The 21,457-nt window shown below is 34.5% G+C and overlaps 1 protein-coding gene across 8 annotated transcripts; it reads left to right on the top strand.

Annotated features, from left to right (window-relative positions):
* Positions 1–1,438: 1,438 nt before the first annotated feature.
* On the top strand, positions 1,439–11,412 carry LOC113699971 (uncharacterized). Of its 8 annotated transcripts, none has more exons than XM_072059109.1 (7): positions 1,439–1,782; positions 3,004–3,264; positions 3,430–3,606; positions 7,634–7,721; positions 7,830–7,937; positions 8,384–8,542; positions 8,806–9,219. In XM_072059109.1, the coding sequence occupies exons 1-7, from the start codon at positions 1,669–1,671 to the stop codon at positions 8,913–8,915; spliced, it is 1,017 nt and encodes a 338-aa protein (XP_071915210.1). In that variant the 5' UTR covers positions 1,439–1,668; the 3' UTR covers positions 8,916–9,219. The 8 variants fall into 8 exon arrangements, with proteins under 8 accessions (XP_071915210.1, XP_071915211.1, XP_071915209.1 ...); XM_027220348.2 differs by lacking the exon at positions 8,806–9,219 and adding an exon at positions 9,358–10,857 and having other exon boundaries at positions 1,442–1,782; XM_027220345.2 differs by lacking the exon at positions 8,806–9,219 and adding an exon at positions 10,837–11,412 and having other exon boundaries at positions 1,445–1,782; positions 3,007–3,264.
* Positions 11,413–21,457: the final 10,045 nt, after the last annotated feature.

The following is a 21,457-nucleotide window of genomic DNA, read 5'->3' as shown; positions in this document are numbered from 1 at the left end:
GTTAATATACTTAAAGTGAAGCATGAAAAATATCATTTGATCAAATGTGAAGGATATTCTAAACAATTTTTCTTTTAATTTATTCACTTGGTTCTTTTTTCTTTTTATTTTTTTGAGAAAAGGTAAAAGCTAAGGTTGTTTTGGGAACTTCATATTATCATTTAGCCTTACTTGGTCAGTTGGTTGTACGTGTTGCTCTCTTAATGGTCGGGGTTGATTGTTATTAGACCTTCAAGTCAAAGTGGGGTTGGCTATAATACTTCAAATCTCAAGAAGGGTAATGGTAGTTCAGTCAAACAACAAAGGAGATAAAGGTAATTAACCTAAATATTAGTACCCGATAGCCTTTTGTGGTGCTGTTGCCTAATTACTAAGGATGGCACCCATTCCGCGGGGCAGAAATGGGGCGGTAGATAATACGATGGGAGGCGAGCTAATAGCACCCGCCCCATCCCCGTCCTGTTAACTAATTTTTTTTAGTTATTAGTATTTGTAACTTGTTGAATGAACTAAGATCGATTATTTGAATATGTCTTAATTTAACATTTTAAAATAGAATGAATGATAAAATTATTCCGTAAATGAGCAGATAACTAAATATGATAAATTGATCGTAGAAAATAGGGCGGGAGATATGACGAATTATTTGTCCCCTGCCCCATTGCCACCCTTATTGATTATTTCAGGGGAGCAAAAAGAAAAAAAAAGTTAAAATACGAAAAAAGAAAGTAAAGATATATTAGTAAATTGACAAAATTATGCCTTTAAAGCATAGTTATTAAATCCGGCCCGGTGAAAGAGGTGGGTCAACGGGTTATTGGTTCAACTAGTGGGTGAGTGGTCCAATCGGTGGGTCACTACATATATTTAAATATTATGTTTTATAATTTTTAATATGGTTAAAACTATAATAAACTATGTTATAGTAAATACTCAATTAGTCCAATTTATTATAGAATCATTAATTCTTATAAGAATTAACAAAACCTAAATTTAATTAGTAATCCACCAAACTTCAAGTATAAAATTTTATCTAAGTGCAATTATCTAGTTTATTTACGAATTTTAAGTACAAAAGGTTATTAAGAATAATATTTGTTTTTAAAATGAATTGTGTAATATGTTATTTTTTAAATCCATTTCATAATTTATAGAATTTAGAGAATAATAAAATTTTATTAAAAGATTCCAAACAAGTTTTGTTTTGAAGAAATAAAATAAGAATAAAAATATAATATATAATATAGAAGGAGTAATAGCACCAAGTGAGCTGTTGGGCTAGTGGTGAGTGCGTGTAGCTTTTGTGTCTGAGGTTTGAATCAGCGTTGGAGCATTTTGTAATCATTTTTATCCCAAAACCGGTTCGTTACAAATCGGTTGAACCGTCGGTCCATTGAGAAGTTAACACACAAATGATCCAATTACAAATTCAGCCTGATTTTATGAACGATTCATTTGATCAGTTGAATCGTCGAGCCGGATCGGATCGGATTTAATAACTATGCCTTAAACTGACAAAAGGGGAAAGTGTGTGCCTTTGAATTTGATTTGATTAGGAAAGTGGGTTATGCTTATTTGTGAGAAGACGGAGCGTGTCGTTAAACCCACCCCCTTCCCCTTCTTCCTGTTGCCCAATTCCCCAGCCGCTTATTTCCCCCAGCCCACAAAATGTCGGATTCCTCCATAAGTCGTCGGGAAAGCTCCAGAAAACGAAAGGCCGCCCAGTGCTCTCTTGGTTCGGGTGTTGACAAACCCATTCCCGCTGCTTCTGCTGCGAACAAGGTTACCTCTCTCCTATGTGCCTTATTTTTTTTTTCTTTTTTTTTCCGTACTTCATCTTCTTGTGCTAATTCTTTTATTTTTGTACAATTGGTTGCAAAATATTTATTGCTTTAGTTACACGCATATCTTTTCTTTTTCGGATTGTTGAGAACCGGATTGTTCTGAAAATTTGAAATTTTGGTTGCTCATTGTTTTTTTTTTTTTTGGCGGAAAGAAAACTATTATTGGCTTCGGGACATGAGCAAGATGATTTATGGTGTCTTCATATGCTTCTGTTCATGTCTGAAAACGTGGACTGTTTTTGGGGAAAAATTAGCGATAATTGTCTAGGTGATAATTGTATAGGCCTGTTAATAGAGAGGTCTTTGCAGCAAATTGTAGTAGTGATTGATGTGTTTTTATTAGAAGCATGATTTAGTTTTAGTTATGTCAAAAAGTGAGAGGTTTAGGCTTTTTCCGACCGAAGTTGTATTTTCATGTGTGTTTTTCCTACATAATGAAAACGCAACTTTTGTTTTTCCCCTAGTCGGATATGATATTGAGATTTATTTTTCCCGAACATGATTGAGTTCTAAGATCATTTCCAGCTCTAGACTTTTTATTGGTTGGTCCTAGTAAATTGTAAATTGAGGGCTTTTGGAAAAGGGGGGTGACACCTTTAGAAGCTTAGCCTTATTTCGAGTCATGGAAGCTCTTCAAGTTACATATAACAAAATTACTAAATTCCACAGCCTATTAATTGTTGATGGAATGGTGGCTATGGCATTTTTAAGATTCTCAGTTTTATGGATATGGGCATGGATGCATGATAGATTCAATGTTCATCATAGTTTAGCTTTTGATTTGAAAATAGGGAGTCAGTATACAAGTCATAGGCTATCAGCTGCAGAATTTACCTGTCTTTTTAGTCATGCAGTTGCATGTTAAATGTTGTGTAGTTTCCAGTTGTCCTTTCATGTAGAAGATAATGATGAGAACATATGAAAGAAAAGTGGTTTTTTTTCCCCTGAATTTGCAGCCTCATTAGTTGGTAAGACCATATTGATGACAATTGGAGTTGATTGTTCCAATGGTCTCTAACGTTCCTCTCCTTGTTTTCTTGTTTTCCTTTTTTATTTTCTCATATTAATTCTCTTACTTATATACAATGGGTAAAAAAAATTCTCTGGATATGCTTCATGCATATCTTTTTCTCCTCCTGATGGTTCCAAATGTGCGCAGCAGACTATGACTGCTGTATTCATAGAGAGAGCAGGAGGGCCAAATGCGTTGGTGCCGCAAGAGGTTGCCTGCCCTGAACCAAAACTCAACGCTTATGAGGTTTTGATTAGAGTGGCATACATTGGAGTTAATAGGCTAGATTTGGAACAAAGATTAGAGGGGCTCAAAGGAACAGATGGAAAGAGATTTTGCCCCGGGCTCGAATGTTCGGGCGTTATTGAAGCTGTGGGTGAAAAGGTTCGACATAAAGTGGGTGACAGTGTATGTCTGATACTGCTACTTTGTCTTCCTTTAACAATAAAGAGATAAATTTGGAACCTTTTACCTCTGAATCTTTCCTACTAAATTTAGGCTGATTGCATTGTATTTAATATGCATCAGGATAATTTTGTTGAATATCAGTGATTGGATATTGGTACTTTGCAGGTTTGTGCCTTCCTTGACAGTGGGGGCTACACTGAAAAGATAGTGTTACCTAGTTGGCGAGTGCTTTGCACTCCTCCAGACATGGATTTGCGAAATGCTGCGTGCCTTCCAGAGGCGGCATACACTGGTTGGAGTGCTTTATCTCGGGCTAACCTTGGACAAGGAAAAACAATTTTGGTAACCCCGTAGTCTATTTACTTTTCTTTTTTGGTAGTACTATGATGTGTGGCCACCCATGCTAAGCTTTGTAGATAGTTCAATTTTGCCCCTCATTTTTTGGTAGAAAAAGGTCATTTAAATTGTGTAAATTACATATCTTGGATAAAAGAGAATAAAATTCTGCCTGGGGCTCCAATCCCAAATTGCGAAGGTAATTTGAATGCTTGACTTGCGAGTTGCGAGTACAACAGGAATTCTCTTCCACTTAAAAATTGTTACAGAATTAACTCTTCTCCATTCATGCACAACACCAGTAAAAGCTGAGATAAACCTAGTTATGGGTTCAATTTGGTTCCTCCAAGAGAAACAAACAATGTCCGTAACAAAGGCACTGGAGTACCAAAACCTTTCAAACCTGAAAGGTCTAAGTAGCAATGTCAGGAACAGATTTCATTAACTTAACAAGACAAACAATGATCAGACTTATGGCTAGGAAAGTGGTAGCTTCAGGAAACAAAGTTCTCCATGCAACATTCAGAGAGAGTCCTGTCAATTTTATCATAAATTAGTCAGGATTGTATACCCTAGAGAATTTTGCTCCCACAAACCCATTTCCATTAATCCACAAGTATCAAGATATTCCTTAAACACGGTCAGCCTGTTAAAATTAATGCCATTGCCGCCCAATTTTTTGTGTGTGTACATTTTTGCATTGAAATCTCCGTACAAAGATAAGGAAGGGAGCAAGAATTTGCAGCAGAACATGAATGACTATAATATTTTCCTATGATCTAGCTCGGGACCAGCATAGAATGCAGTGACAGCCAAGTTGAAGAGGGAAATAACTTGACCAGCACATCAATTTCGTGCTCAGTTTTATTCAGGAGGTCTGTCTGCACTGTTAATCATCCCAAAGAATCCAGAAACATCCTTGAAGACCTCTTGCGTCCACCATAGAAATGTTCTAGAGGGTAGACTCTTTCACATCTTCATAGCAAAACCACCTGCTATCTCAGTTGGAAGAATCACCTCTATATTGGCTTTATGAATATCCAATTGAAGGAGATGGTTGCTAAAGGAAGAGCTACCTACCCCCTTTATATTAGCACTTTTAGAGTGTTATGCAATCAACACTGGCCTTTCTTGTTCTGTCTTTTGACCATTCTCCAATCGGAGGTTGGTTGAACTTCGATTAGATAATCTATGAAGTCTGCTGGTGGAGTATCTAAGGCTGTTAAAGCCATACTTACTCCTAAACTGTCTGGGATTGGCATGCTGATTAGCTCTTCCTTGCTTGGGGCTACCGATTTCAGCTTTAGAGGATAGTGGGACTATATCTCTATTCTCCATACCTATTTTACATGGGTGTGTGTGTTAAGTACGGGTGTGTTTACAAGTGTTGGATTCACATAACTTAAAATTGTATGAGTCCAGGGGAGTCGTGTGCAAGTTGTTGGTATGGTTGAGTGTTTCTTTTTCTTGTTTAGATAGCACATTATATGCAAAAAAGTTATTTGCTTGTACATAAACGTGCTTTTCAATCAATCTTTTTGTCTTTTTAACCAATTATCTCACATACATCATATTATAAAAAGTTCCACAGTAAATATTCCAAATAATATCTCAAATAATCTCCTATCCAACCACACTCATTGTTAATGAGCATTTTCAAGTATGTGCATGTTGATTTTATACATTTATATCGACTTCGACATTTGCTGTACTAGAAAAGCTTACGACAGATTTGCTCAAAAAAAAAAAAAATACAGCAGATTACAGTGAAAACTGGTTTTTGTGTTGGAACTATTTGGGTTCATACACCTAATACTGGAAAGTATTGGGGATAAACTAAATATATTGCTAACTGGATTGTATCTAAATACCACTACTTATAAGATTAGTAAATGCACATTTCAAGTCACTCATGAGACCTAATAATATCTGATCTCTCTTCATTTTATCATCCTTGCAAGAGAGTAGCCTCCATGTTGAAATTGACCATCCACTAGAGCCTAACTTTTCTAGCGAGAGTCTTAACTTTTCATCTTTCTTTGTTAAATCTTCACAAATCGCTCCTCTCCTCAATTTGCTTATGTTAACTTTTCAAAAGCCCATGGATAAGACAGCCATGAGCTTAGCACCTCAGATCCGCTCCAGCTATCTGAATATTCTTGGTCTCTCTTCCGATCCCATGAGCTTTTTTTTTCCCTTCAATCCTCCTCCACCATCAACATCACATCTCACAAAAGTCAAAGTCATCCTAAGAATTTTGACCGAGTCTGGTGCGTACCCAATAGCAGCACCCATGCGTTGTTGATGGGGTGTGCCTAGGCTCGAAGACATGTTCAGGTAACCTAGCTCCATCATAGATTTCCGTGCCCATGGTCTATACACCGTGGTTTTGAGGCCATGGTTACCTCCTGCAGGCTTGCTGGCACTGGTGTTCACTTGCATATCCTTCCCAATAGCTCTGGTAACCATCTGAATTCTTTGATCCATCTCCATCAGACAATGTTGATTTCACACTAATCTGCTGCACTGTTCTCCAATACACCAACTGGGTTCATAAATCGATATCGATAAAATTAACAGGCAAATAGTTCAAACATCATCGTGCACCTGTGAGAATAAGAAATGTATCCCCACGCCGATACCAACATTTGGACGCATATTCTGTGATCCTATAATTTTGAGTTATGCAAAATCTGACACCTAAATATGCACCTATATCCAACACCCGCATTTGAGTCCCAATAAGATAGCCCTCAGAGAGCTCATCCCCTCAGATTGAGCATCTCTCTGTGAGCCGGAGTGATTATTGTTGCTAGCTCGGCTCTTGCCTTGTACATGAATGAACCCCAAAATGATTTCTCGTTAATCTGTGATGAGAAGGTGGTTTGGGGACTTGGAAGTGTTCCACCTGTTGAGATTGTTTGTCTGGAAGGGGGTGGACGGGGTTGGTTGTGCCTGTGATTGTACCCGTGGTTGTGGAAATTGAAGAATTGATTATTTTTGAGCTGGTTGTTCTCCTCATTTTGTGAGCTAGGATATATGGATAATAGTGCTTGGATGGAAACGCCTGAGTTGTGTTTTTATGTATCTCGATTTAAAATGTCCAGGGGAACAGGAGAGGAATTGTTGGGATGGGATATTGCTGATTGTTGAGGGCTCATTGGAAGTTTGAATTACGAGTGGATAGACTGGATGAAAAATTCTTAATATGAAATTCGGCATTTTTTTTTTGGTCTTTGATAAACACACTGAATCTGTGAGTTTCCAGCAGACTATTGCTGTTACAAAAAGCCAAATTGTTTGTCCTTTGCCAGGCTTTTTGAGATGTAAGTTCAGAGATCATTTTTTATTTCAGTGTTAAGTGATCGTAGTACTCTGTTCCTTCAGTTTTTCTTATTTTATGCCATACTTCTTGGGCTAAAAACGTTGGGATTTCAATTCAGAATTTTGCTTGTATGACAATCCCATCTCCTTTGTGCTTTGGAAGGATTTCATCCTTCCATTCTTACTATATTCTAATTCAAGGTCCTTACATCATGTTGCCTCTCTTGAGTTTTCTTCATGAACGTTAGACTTATCCTTGGAGTTCAATGCAGGCTCGGGATTTCTACCCTTCTCTACAACCTTCCATAGTATGCCCATTGTTTACACAACCATAGTACCAATTAAGTTGTTCATATTGAACAAGTTGTCCAAGACTAATAAGATGGAGGAGACTTTTTAAATGTTCACTTATAGGAATAATCTTTTGAATTTGACCTTTTTACTTGAAGCTGTTTTAGTGTGATGATTTCGATAATCTTATAAGGATTTCCAAGTCATAATACTTTTTAGGTAAACCTCTCCAGCAGTTGAATCCATGCTGCTTAGGTTGGAATGGCCTATTTGCTTTCAAATTTGCTCTTTAGATTCTGCTCTAGTGAAAGAGTTTTGCTATATTAAGTGTTTGATATTCCCTCTGGTTCAAATTGAAGAGTTCTAGTAATATGGCTTACACCATTCAGGGCATTTTGATTAATTATGTTTTGCAAAGATGCAGATACACGAATCTTGTGGAGATGTTGCAGTATTTGCCATACAGATGGCAAAGTACCTGAGAGCTAAGGTTTTTGCTGCTGCAGGTTTGAACATACCAAATTGTTGCTAGCTACTTAATTTGCATACTTTATCCTACATTCCTGTTGAGTCCTCTTTTTTTTTTTGGGTGGGGATGAAAATGTGTCTCTCAGATAGTTTGAAAAAACAAGAGTTTTACAAGACACTAGGTGCCGATAAGTGCTTCAATTATAGGAATGCAGATTTTGTGTCTTTAGTGCAAAGACAAGCGCGGGAAACAGGTATAGTTTCTAATCCAGTTAACTTCATTTTTTATTATGCTCTGGGCATTCCCTGTTTTTTATTTTTTAATGTTAAAATCATTATAATGATTTTCCAATGATGACAAAATTTTTTTTTTTTTAATTTTTCTCTCTCTCTTTTTTTTTAAAGGTAAAAAGTTTTATTTTAAAATGCACTTAGGGAATTTTCCTTGTGTAGTGTGTCCTGAAAAGAGCACATCCAAGCCTTAGATTAATAAGTAAACACTGATAAGGTTCTGTACTGAAAACTCTCTCTTATCCCGCATGTTTAAAATGTCATCTAATAGGCCAATTCCATTTAGTGATCCAATTAAATGAAAGCTCCCTTTCAGGTGCCTTACAATGCTTAGATCATTTTCATGATATTTTCTTGTCTTGGTATGTTTCTTTAATTGTTCTATGGTATGCGAGTCATTCAATGGCAGGTGGCATTGATGTGGTCTTGGATTCTTGGGCAATCAATTTACGTAAGAATTTAAAAATCTTATGTAATGGCGGTTTACTACTTTATGTTGACGTGCATGGTTTCTCGCTGGAAGTATTACAAATTGATTCTCTGATGTCCAAGAATGCAAATATCCAAGGTATTTTGATTTGCTGATGTTTGGCTAGTTACCTTCGCATTGGGCACTTTATCTTTTTATTTTTCTTTGGGTTAATTGTATTGGTATGTATTCATCCTACACTACCTACTTCAAGGTGGGAGGCCACCTATGGCTTTTGGCTATGTTCTGAGTTGGTTTAGCAATGTCTTTGGTATGTTAGTTGCTACCTTGTCAATTGTCTATGGTAAGGGTCATGAGGTAGTGTCGTCCATCTGTGATTTTCTTGATTATTACCCTTATAGGAATCTGCATCCTTGGCAATGGGTTATGTCTATTTTGGGGCACGAGTCATCATCTACTTGGCACCTCTTGGAGTTCAATTGTTTGGGTTTTTTTGCAATTTCATGTATAAGAAGATGAAGGATTGGGTTCATTCCTTGGATGCGTATTGACAAATTTGTGATACATGCAAACTGCCATGTGCTCTTCTTGTGCTTGATCATTTTTCTGTTGTCATCAAATTTCAAATCGTTTGGGTAGGCAAAAATGTATTCGAAGCTTTTACCTAAATTTTCTGTTTTACGTCTAAGATAGTGTAATTGTAGATTGCTGATTGAGATTTAGTTCATCCATGAGGCTGCAGTTTTTTGACTAATATGCCATAATGCCCACAAGTTCTGAGTATGGTTTATCTTCAGTTTACTGTTCTTGTGAAATATTTTTGCGTTAGTAACATTTTGATGAATTTTAGTCGATGTTGAAATATGCTATGGTTTGCATAGAATTCAGATTACTCACTTGATTTGGACTTTTCCAAATTTTGTCCATCGTCGTCATTTCTTGTATCAACTTAGGAAGGATTACACTGGGGAGATTGTGAATTATGTACTTCCACGCTACCAAGATATCTGCAAGTCGAAGCTGAATGATGATTTAGTTTAACTGGCAATGAAATTTTGCTGATTTGTGTAATGTACCTGAACATGCATGTGTACATGGATTTAGTTCCATGAATCTTACCGTAAAACTGTTTTCAACAGATTGCATTTTTGAAAGACTAGAAAGTACACGTGCATTTGTGAAATAAGCATTTCGGGTGGTTTTGGATGCCATTCCTGAATAGTTAACAAATTCAAACGAGGATATTGGAATTAATTACCATATAGGATAAAACGAAATTGGGGTTTTGCTGTTGCTCTATTGTTGCGGAACTATAGTTAATGAATAATTTTCCAACTGTCCTTGATTACAATAATATGTGGAGTATTTAAATCATTTTTCCACTTATGTTTGGCTATTGGCTGCAAGAATTCATGATTAAGGGACTTGGTTCTATGTCTTAATCAGATTCCGTATATTTAGCTGACGTAAACCATTGATAGGATTTTAGGAATGCTGAAGCTGGACAATCTTGAGTTAGTGAACAGAAACACCCAAAAAAAAATGCCTATCTGACTCCTAGGCTCAAGCCATACCCTTCTTAGGCTCTGAGCAATACCTTTTCCTGAAAAACACCTTGAAAACTCAATTTCGGTGCTTTGAATAAGATTATGGGTGATGATAGTATGGTTAGAAAAAAGGATGCTTATGCCAGTCCGTCTTTACACTGGACCCTCTTTATCACTCTTTTTTCTGTTTTATTCTCCAAGTGGAAGCGCATGCTATTATTTGCACTTAGTAGGAGGCATGTGAGTGGCATATTTTATAGATGACCTAGCTTCGCACCCTTTCATATAATGACATTCACCTTGATTAGACTTTGCTCCAAGTTTAAATTTTTGAATTTTATGTCATCCATCTGAAAGAGATTTTTTTTACTTGTAATTAAATTATCTGCTTTCACTGAAGAAATTTGGAAGTGGATGAGACTTCGTTGAGTTGCCAAATTCTAGGTGGCTATTCTACTGAATTATAACTTATTTTTCCTTCTTAAAATTGCTTAAGCATCCCTTTCTTATCAATAGGTTAGGATGACAATTATGACAACTTCGTTTTAACGTGTAACTGGTAACCGGAGGATGATTATCCAATTGCATATCTATGGCACATGTTTTGGGTATTGTTGTTTCATTGTTTCAACTGATATAAAGTAGTATACATTCTTTATTGCCCTCATCTCATCGGCTGGGCTTTGGTGGGAGTTTTGTGGTCTGAATGAAACCTTTATAGAAACACTCGTCTTTCATATAAAATCACTTCAAAATAAAAATTTATCAATGTTTTAAGTCTTGTTCTGCTACCTAACATAAAATTTGATTTCCTTTGTGAAGAAATTTAATAGAACAAAACAAGTAATTCCTTGATTATTTTTTTTTTTTTTTGGTGTTTTGCAGTACTTTGTAGGTCTGACAAAAGTATAGATAGTATTCAAGAATTGAAGGCTTCGGTCTGGCCCGCAATTTGTGCTGGACATGTAAAACCATTCATTTACGAATGCTATCCACTCTCCCAAGCAGCAAAAGCTCACAAGGCTATGGAGAGGAAATATTTCTTTCAGCGTATGCTTTCAGCCCTAGGACCTTGGACGTCCAAATTAGAGCGTCATGTTTACACTGGCATGGTAGAAAAATGTGTGACTGGAAAAATATTGCTTCGTGTTGACAGCATTGAAGAGGTCAAACGCCACAGCTAAAGCTGAAGCTGTAGACTGGTTCTCTTTCATCATATATGCGAACATCATAAAAGTATATATATATATATTTTTTTTTGGTGGGTAATTTGCAAAAGAGACGTGTAAAAGACGAGTTCAACTAATTTTAATGTCTTAGCACCAGTGTCTTTCATCATATTACGTAGAAGTTAAAGCGCAGCCAGAGAGTTTTTTTTTTTTTTTTTTTGTGTAAGCTCTCTCTGCTAATCTATTAATTCTTGTAGCTAAGTCATCCTGCACAAATCCCGTGTTCCCTTTATTTTTGTTCCAAGATTCTCTCTTCCTCCCTTCCTGTTGCGTGCCACAAGAAGCAATGTAGTATTACTACAAGACTAGCAACCCTTTTTTAATTTGAAGATGTACGCTAATAATATGACGTGTCGTATGTTTCCTTATTATTATTCCTAGATTTTCTCTTGCTCTCTTCTTGCTGCGTGCCACAACTAGCAATCTAGTAATCAGAAGACTGGCAACCCTTTTTCATTCAAAGATTCAGGCCAATTCTTTTTTGAAAAAAAAAAAAAGGGATGCAGGCCAATAATATGACGTATCATGTGTTTAGTATATAATTAACTAATCTAAAATTCTTCAATCATGACATTAGTCGTCTATGGCCAATTATACTCACTGTCAAAGAAAAGGGTCGTGCCTAATTACAAATCATTATCATTATCATTATTACTATATAAAAAGTGAATCTTGGTATTAGAGAGTGTAAGCACTTGTGAGTCTAAACACCTTTTTATTTTATTTTTTGTTATCCCTAAAGTATCCTCATGTCTTTTAATTAGAATTATTGCATTTTAATGTTGTACTAATTAAAAGAAATAAAACGCTTCAATTGATTGCATCTCAACAATATTGATAATTATAATTAAAAATTGCTCATTAAAAACTATTTACCTCCTTCAACTCCATCTCCAATTATTGTACATATCAAAAATTTTTAATCGAAGCATGAAACATTTTTCATTAGTCATTATTTGAGATCATAAAAAGAGAAACATACAAGAAGAAAAGAGCCATTATTTATTTGTATATCTTTATACAAATATCACGAGCAAATTTCACAATTATCCACTTTTTACCAATATGAAGAAAAAAAAAAAGCAAAGTATAAAACCCAACTATTTCAATCAAATGAATTTTAACTAAAAATTAAATAACCAGTCTAAAATGATTGAGCATTATGAATAATTTACATTCTCTATTAATAACAAAAACGCTTAGATAAAATGTAAATAGTCCAAATTCAATGAATATTATACTTCACTTTATCCTATTGAAATTCATGCAAAAATTGAAAAGCAAAACAATTAACATGACATAAAAAAAAACACTTACATGTTCATGCAACTAACAAACATGCAAACAATTTAGTTTTAATTGAAATGACAATTCATGTCACCCAAATCCAAGTAAATGATAAAAAGTTTTCTTATATTTCACCGACAACCAACTTACTAATTTTGATATCACAAACAGAGTTTTTTTGTCTAAGACAAAAAGAAAAAATCTATGGATTAATTGAAACATATCCATAGTAGACATGCCATTTATCATATTAGTACGAAAAAAGAATAGTTGTTGTTTGTATTTTATGGTGCATTGCCTTCAAACAAAATTATAAGAACAATAGAAGATAAATGAAAAAGAGAATACTCGACTACCTTTGTCAATGAAATCTCAATTGATGATAGTGAACATTCACACAGAAATAATTAAATATGATGGATTAAAAATACTCTTGTGGATTAAATAATAACAAAGAGTACGAAATAAAAATTGTAGAAAATTTGAGTCTAAAGAAAAAAGAAATACCATTCATGTATTTTATTCTTAAATACTCAACTGTTTGTAATTCTACAGTTAAATAATCAGTAATCAAAAGTATTGATATTGCAAATAGTATTCAGGAAGTGTTTAATAATTGAACCAAATCTTAGTTTTTTGTTTGTTAAAATATAATAACCTTACTAGAAAGTCCATCATAAATTTTACTTTTAATTGGAAAAATACATATGTAGAGCAATAAATGAGTTTGCAAATGCATCGAAGGAAGGAAATTAGATGCATAGTACAATAATCAGAATGATAAAGATCTAATAAGTGAATTCATATTGTATTCTAATATTCCTTTTAAAATTTTAATTGCACTTACAAATTAGATTTACTTCTCCCATACTCCATCTGTACATATATATTTCCTTTTTAATAACAATCTTTTGAACTATATGAAAATATGCAATTTTGTAATTTATTATAATTTAAGGGTAATCACAACACATTTGATAAAAAACATGATAGTGTTAATAAATGTTATCAAAGTCAATCCAAATTTAATCAATAAAAGCTAAAAAAAAAATTTCTAATAGGTTGAGGTCAAAGAGTTCAAATTTGAATAATACTTGCAGCCAAAATTAGTCAGAGAAATTGAAAAATATACATAAGTTATATTATGAGGTAGATAATCAAATTTTCACAGCAAATTTTAGTAGCTACAAAAGTATTATATTTGGATTACTATACTTACATGCAAAGCACGTATATTATTTACTATACTCATGTGCATTATTTACAAAAATATTATATTTGGATTACTATACTCACGTGCAAAGCATCCTAGTCATATAGAGTCTGTAGCAGTAGTTTTAGTTTTCTACTTCTCCAAAAACTTTCTTGGTCTCAGCTTTTGCTTTAACTGTAGCATTTGCCACTTCAATGCTGTTAACTTGAAGCATATCCTTTGCACGTTTTTCCACAAGCCAGTGTAAACATGATGCTCTAATTTCAAAGTCCAATGTCCTAGGGCTGAAAGAAATATTTCCTCTCCATAGCCTTGTGAGCTTTTGCTGCTTGGGAGAGCGAGTAGCATTCGTAAATGAAAGGTTTTACATGTCTAGTACAAATTGCTAGCCAGACTAGAGCTTTCAATTCTTGAACACTTTGTCTACTTTTGTAAGACCTATGAAGTACTGCAAAGCACGCAAAAAAATCAAGGATTTAACTTGTTTTGGTCTATTAAATTTCTTCACAAGGGAAATCAAATCTTATAACATTGATAAAAAATTTTTGAACAAGTGATTTTAGATGAAAGACAAGCGTTTTTATAAAAGTAGTTATTTATACCACCAAACTCCTAAATTGCTAGCCAGATTAGAGCTTTCAATTCTTGAATACTATCTATACTTTTGTAATACCTATGAAATACTGCAAAGGACCAAAAAAAATCAAGGAATTAACTTGTTGTGTTCTATTAAATTTCTTGGCAAGGGAAATCAAATCTTATGTTAAGTAGTAGAACAAGATTTAAAACAATGATAAAAATTTTTTGAAGAAGTGATTTTAGATGAAAGACAAGTGTTTCTATAAAAGTAGTTATTTAAACCACAAAACTCCTAACAGTTACTCCTAACAATACCCAAAACATGTGCCATAGATATGCAATTGGATAATCATCCTCCAATCACCAGTTACTTGTTAAAATGAGGTAGTCATAATTGTCGTACTAACCTATTGATAAGAAATGGATGCATAAGCAATTTTAAGATGGAAAACTAGGATACAATTCACTAGACCTGTCACCTAGAATTTGGCAACTGATAAAAACCAATAATAATTGTCCAACAAAGTCTCATCCATTTCCAAATTTCTACAATGAAAGCAGATAATTAATTTAATTACAAGTAAAACAAATCTCTTTAAGATAGATGACATAATTACATGTATTCTATATTGAAATTAAAGGAAAGTATTTTATCAAAATCTTTATCCTATATATTATAAGAAATTTTTGGATATATATTAAAAATTAGCTTTTTATATTTATGAATTCCTCTAAGAATACTAAGGGTAGCTTCTTCCTTATTTTTCATTCTATTATCTATTATAGCAAGATCTATAGGAGTATTTTGCTCTTCTCCAAATGTAGACCACATAACCATTTGGATAGACGCCATATGTATCCATCCTATAGATTCTCTTTTTTCTACTATATTTTCTAATTTATTATAAATATCTTTTTTAGTTATTAATGGAATCATTATATTATAAGTAGTAAGTCTATATTCTGGCATATTTTTTTTGAGGTTTATTCCATAAAACATATGGTGTTTTCTTAGATAAAATTTCAACTTTTCTAATGCAGGTACATTGAATCCATTATAAGAATTTATTAAAAAAAATTTATTTTTGCTAATATATTTCTATCTATAAGTGCCTTTTGGCTATATTCTCCCAATTTTTTGAATGAATATCTATTATTTCAAAAGAATTATTGTTCTCTTCTTCTATTTCATTCATCTTCACTGCTTATTTCATATTCTTTATCTGCATAGATAAATATACTTTCATCTGAGGAAATGTCTTCTATTTCTACAAATTTATTAATTTCTAGTAACTCATTATCATTGAATAGTTCTTCACCATCATCGCCTAATTCAAATTTCTTTTTATTAAATTTTGTAGGGCATTGATTTGCTAAATGTCCATTTTCTTTACAAATATAACATTGACAATCAGTTATATTTCTTTTTCTTTTATTCTTCTTATATATCTTTTTCTTTTTCAAAAATTTATCCCTATGTTTATAATATTTAGCCTTTCTTATCTTCATATATCTTTTTATAAAGTATTTGCATTTTTTGTATTTACTTTTTATTTTATGATAATAATAAGGAGTGTTGCATCCTATTTGAGTTGGCATACTTATTTTATTACTATGCAGTCCCAATTGGTTTTTTAATTTATGAGTTTTTCTATAAAGACTATTTTTTCATGCCACTTACTTAATTTTCCTAAGGCATAACATATTCTTTTTCCTAACATATCTTTAGTGCTTGGATTATACTCTTCTCTTAGTTTTTTACTCCAAGGAATTGGTATTATTGAGAAAAACATTTGTAAATATGTTCCTCTTTCCTTCGCATCGGTTCTATAATAATAATTTTGGAAGATACAGATATACCTATCTATATCACACATGTCACAAAGTGTTAATTTATGCAAAATGCTTGTATATTTTTGAGCTGAGTTGATGTCTTTAAAGTAAGTTACTTCACCTAAAAATTCAAGGCAACTTAATTCAACTGCTCTTGTTATCATAGCATTTGTATCTTGATCATCTCCATATATTACTATTTTTGTTTCATCAGGGGACTCTAGTCCTAACCCCAAATCCGTAGCTCTTTGTGTTTTGGATCCTTTTTGTTTCATATTCGATACAAAAGTTCCTCAAAAAACACCATTCAATTTTCTATGTTTTAAAATTATGTATTGGGGTCGAGATTCAAATATCAAAAAAGGCGACCGTACAAACTACCTTCGAGCAACTTTTCTGGGAAGCTTGTGAACTCCTTTAATCCCATATTTGCCTGTGTCCAAGCAAAATATAATAGATTCAATCAAGCTCGAGGAATACCAAATCAAAAACTCAAGCAACCAGTCGCAGCCGATGGAAGCCTTTGGATTAATTACGCTAGATGGCAAGAATCCTAGCAAAATTTCAGCCATGCCTGTTCCTAAATGGAACGTGTCCTTGAGGCACACTATCTAGATCAAAGCATGTTGTTGAAATATGCAGAATTTGAGATGAGAATAGGTTTATCAATCAAGCCTGAAACATAGAGGAGATGGTTTGAAAATATTGCCACTGCTAGGCAAATTTTTGGGCGGTGGATGGACTAGCAACCAAACCAACAAGTTGGTTGCCCTATATGAGGTTCGAGTCGAGGTACAATGAAGTGAACAGGGCACGGGCGCTCTTTGAGAGATTTGTAAATTATTTAATTCACAAGGGTATTTTTAATCCATCATATTTAATTATTTTTGTGTGAATGTTCATTGTCACCAATTGGGATTTCATTGACAGACGTAGTTGAGTATTCTCTTTTTTTCAAGTATTGACAGAGGTAGTAGAGGCAGTTCAAGCTTTTTTTCATTCAAGTCACATGCTAAAAGCCATTAACCACACAATTGTCTCCTTAATTCCCAAAGTTCCAATTCCTACTGGCTTAATGCACTTTAGACCTATAAGTTTATGCTCTGTTCTTTACAAAATCATCTCCAAAATCTTAGTGAACAGACTCAAACCTGTGTTAGATAAGTGCATAAGTAAAAATCAGGCTGCCTTTGTTGCGGGTAGACAAATTCTGGACAATGTCATATTAGTTCATGAATTTCTTCATCATCTGAAAAACAAAAGAAACGGGCGAGTGGGATGCATGGCCGTTAAACTTAATATGTCTAAAGCCTATGATAGAGTGGAATGGGATTACTTGAAAGCAATGATGAACAAAATGGGTTTTTGTGACATCTGGATTAAGTGGATAATGAACTGTATAACTACCGTGTCCTACTTTTTCAGCGTGAATAGAGAAGCAAGAGAACTTGTAAAGCCAGAGAGAGGATTAAGGCAAGGCGACCCCCTTTCACCATACCTATTCCTAATATGTTCAGAAGGGTTCTCCAGCCTACTCAGAAAAGCAGAAACTAGCAAGAAGATTGAAGGAATGAAGATCAGCCGGAATGGTCCTGCATTAACCCATCTCTTTTTTGCAGATGATTCGTTAATACTGATCAAAGCTGATAAAAAATAAGCAAAAGAACTGAAGGCAATCTTGAACAAATATGAAGCAGCATTAGGTCAACTAATCAATTTAGAAAACTTCTCAGTATTTTTCAGCGAGAACAGTGATCAGAGGGTGAAGAAAACAATAGGGGAAGAACTGCGAGGAATCCAGGCTGTACATCAGGGGAAGTATCTGGGTCTGCCAATGATAATTACAAGGTCAAAAGAACAGATTTTGGGTTCATAAAGGACAAAATAAGGAAAAAGATGGAGCATTGGAAGACAAAGCTACTCAGCCAAGCTGGCAAGGAAACTCTATTGAAGTTAGTAACCATGGCTATGCCAACGTACGCCATGTCTTGCTACAAGCTTCCCCAAAAGCTATGCAAGGAAATTTGTTCTATCATGGCTAGATGTTGGTGGGGACAAAACGAAAAAAAAAGATAAGCAGCATTGGATTGCTTGGGAGAGATGCACCAGAATTAAAGAAGAAGGAGGAATGGGCTTCAAGGATATTCAGTTGTTCAACAAAGCCTTACTTGCAAAACAAGTATGGAGAATAATGACCCAACCCAAACTTCTGGAAAGTAAGTTTCTGAAAGGTAAATACTTCCAAGAAGGTTCAATACTTGAGAGCAAATCCCAAAAAATGCATCCTGGATTTGGCAAAGTCTAATGAGTGCCAGAGAGGTAATTAGAGAAGGGTGCAAAAAGAGGATAGGAAATGGCAGGGGAACCAACATTTGGGAGGACAACTGGATTAACAACGACGGAGGAGGAAGGATAAAAACTCAGAAACCAGAGGGAAGTAACTTGCCGTCCAGCATAGATGGAATAGAGTGTTAATCTTTAAAGTCTTTAATAGAGAAGATGCAGAACACATCCTCAACATCCCAATAAGCCTAGCAGAAAGAGGAGATAGCTTGGCATGGAAACACTGCAAAACAGGCCAATACACTGTACAGTCTGGCTACAAACATCTGCAACAAGAGAAGAGGGAACGAATGGAACAATGCAACGAAAGACAAGGATGCAGCTATCAACAAACAGACAGGGAATTATGGAAGGCACTTTGGAAGCTACCTATCAAATATAAGTTGAAAATTTTTATGTGGAAATGTATCAACAAGGGGATACCAGCAAAGGCTCAAATCTTCCATAGGACACAAAGGGGAGACCCGATATGCTGTGGATGTGGAGATAAGGTGGAATCAATTGAGCACATGTTGCTGCAATGCAAGATAGCAAAAGGAATATGGAAATTTGCATTAGTTAACTGGGATGGATTGGAAGACCAAACAAACTGTTTCAAACAATGGTGGACCTCCATGATGATGCATGCAAGAACCAGGCAAGAAGGTGATGATCACATAGCGCTAACTATCAACGTGCTGTGGCATATTTGGACATCGAGAAATGCCAGAATGTTCGACTCAGCGCAACAACATCCCCTAAAAGTGAGTGAAAAAGCTGCTAAAGAATGGAAAGAATACCAGGAGGCAATCCAGCAAAGACCAAGAAGAAGCACAACAGAAACAATAAGGCAAGAAGAGAACAATCAAAGAGAGCAAACTGACTCTGAAATGGTAACACTAAAGCTGGCGACCCAACACCAGAAAGGAAATAAATCCTTTGGTATAGGCATCACAGCTGTGAATGGCGCAAACCAAGGAATTGCAGGCTGGTCGCTAAAGGAAAGGCAAGCAAGGAACAAAGCTCAGGACACTGTAGAAACTGTGAGGCTTTGTATGATCAAAGCAGCAATGAAGGGATGGAGAGACATCAAGATACGAATTGAGGATAGGAAGCTGCTAGACCAAATACGAGTTGGAAAAGCCAGGAGCTTGGAGTCAGCCACTATAATAGAAGACATACAAACAATGACCTCATGGTTTTGAATGTGCTTTTTTGATAGGTTAAATGAGGATATTGATAGCCTATGCCATTGTTTGAGCAACATTGCTCTTTTAAACTTTTGTGACATGGAATGGAATTACTCCACCTTAGAGTGCTAAATGCACTGATGTAAAAATGGGAGCCCTTGCTCCAACATTGTATAGTTTGGTTGTGATATAAAATTTCTACCGTTTCGGAAAAAAAAAGAGTATTCTCTTTTTCATTTACCTTCTATTGTTTTTATAATTTTGTTTGAAGACAATGCAACATAAAGCACAAACAACAACTATTCCTTTTCCGCACTCATATGATAAATGGCATGTTCAATATAGATACATTCAAATTAATCCATAGATTTTTTTCCCTTTTTGTCTTAGACGAAAAAACTCTAATTGTGATATCAAAATTAGTTAGTTGATTGTAGGTGAAATATAGGAAATTTTTTATTATTTGCTTGAATTTGGGTGACATGAATTGTCATTTCAATTAAAACTAAATTGTTTGCATGTTTGTTAGTTGCATGAACATTTAAGTGCTTTGTTTTATGTCTTGTTAATTGTTCAGCTTTTTAATTTTTATATGTATTTCAATAGGATAAAATGAAGTATAATATTCATTGATTTTGGACTATTTACATTTTACCTAAATGTTTTTGTTATTGATAGAGAATGTAAATTATTCCTAATGCTCAAACATTTTAGACCAGTTATTTAATTTTTAGTTAAAATTCATTTGATTGAAATAATTGGGTTTTATATTTTGCTTTTTTTTATTTCTTCATATTGGTAAAATGTAGATAATTATGAAATTTGCTCGTGACATTTGTATGAAGATATACAAATGAATAAGGGTTATTTTCTTTTCTATGTTTCTCTTTTTTTCAAAGATTATCTATTTTTTGACATTGCTTTTTTTTTTTTTCCAATCTCAAATAATGACTAATGAGAAATGTTTCATGCTTCAATTAAAAAATTTTGATGTGTATAATAACTGGAGATGGAGTGCAAAGTTAGGCAAATAGTTTTTAATGAGCAATTTTTAATTATAATTATCAATGCTATTGAGATGTTGTCAATTGGAGTGTTTGATTTCTTTTAATTAATGCCACATTGAAATGCAATAATTCTAATTAAAAGACATGAGGGTAATTTTGAGACTTTTACACTGTGTTTCTTTAGAGAACAGATGGTCAGTGTATTCCTCATACATTGCCAACCATCCGCGGTCTCAATATGCCTCTTCTTCTTGAGTTTTTTCTTGCCTACTAAACATAAACCAAATCAACATTGCCAAGCTCCCCACAACTGCTCTCCAAATTTAAACACTCTTCGTGCAGTATTGTCGTTTCTTCTATCAGCTCAGGTGCAAAAGTTATGAAATAATTCAGATCTCTTTCCAGAACCCCTCTAGTTCACTCAATGCATCTTTCCTTCTATTGAAGAACATCATCTTCAGATGCCTCGAGTCTATCATAGGTCAACTAGATCGTAAGGTGTTTTGTAGGATATAGCAGCCTCTCATAGAGGGCTCTAGCTCTTTCAATTTCACCATTAGGCATCTCAAAGTCAATGTATTCCTTCCACAGTAACTTTAGAGTGTCTAATGTAGGTTGCTGAATTACAAGCTCAAAGATGGAACGTGCTCGCTCTCAGGCATGTATAAATTTGGAATGTATAACTTCAGGCACGATTTATCAGCTTCTCTTGCACGTTCAACTATATCCAGAGCATCAAGTTCATTGTACAAAACATATCTAATCCACAGGTATATATATTCTGGCAACACCTCATCTCCTCAGCTAGAGAAACAGTGGAAATTGCTTACCCGTAAACTTCTTTAA

This window comes from Coffea arabica, chromosome 7e (genome assembly GCF_036785885.1).
Source record: "Coffea arabica cultivar ET-39 chromosome 7e, Coffea Arabica ET-39 HiFi, whole genome shotgun sequence".
NCBI lineage: Eukaryota > Viridiplantae > Streptophyta > Magnoliopsida > Gentianales > Rubiaceae > Coffea > Coffea arabica.
The sequence above is the reverse complement of the archived record's forward strand: the minus strand, read 5'-3'. Positions and strand labels throughout refer to the sequence as shown.

Bases quoted from the DNA above. Each gene is read 5' to 3' on its own strand.
- LOC113699971 (XM_027220344.2), top strand. From the start codon at position 1,669: ATGTCGGATTCCTCCATAAGTCGTCGGGAAAGCTCCAGAAAACGAAAG. The intron at 1,783-3,003 runs GTTACCTCTCTC...AAATGTGCGCAG, and splicing joins CTGCTTCTGCTGCGAACAAG to CAGACTATGACTGCTGTATT. The intron at 3,607-7,633 runs GTAACCCCGTAG...TGTTTTGCAAAG, and splicing joins GACAAGGAAAAACAATTTTG to ATGCAGATACACGAATCTTG.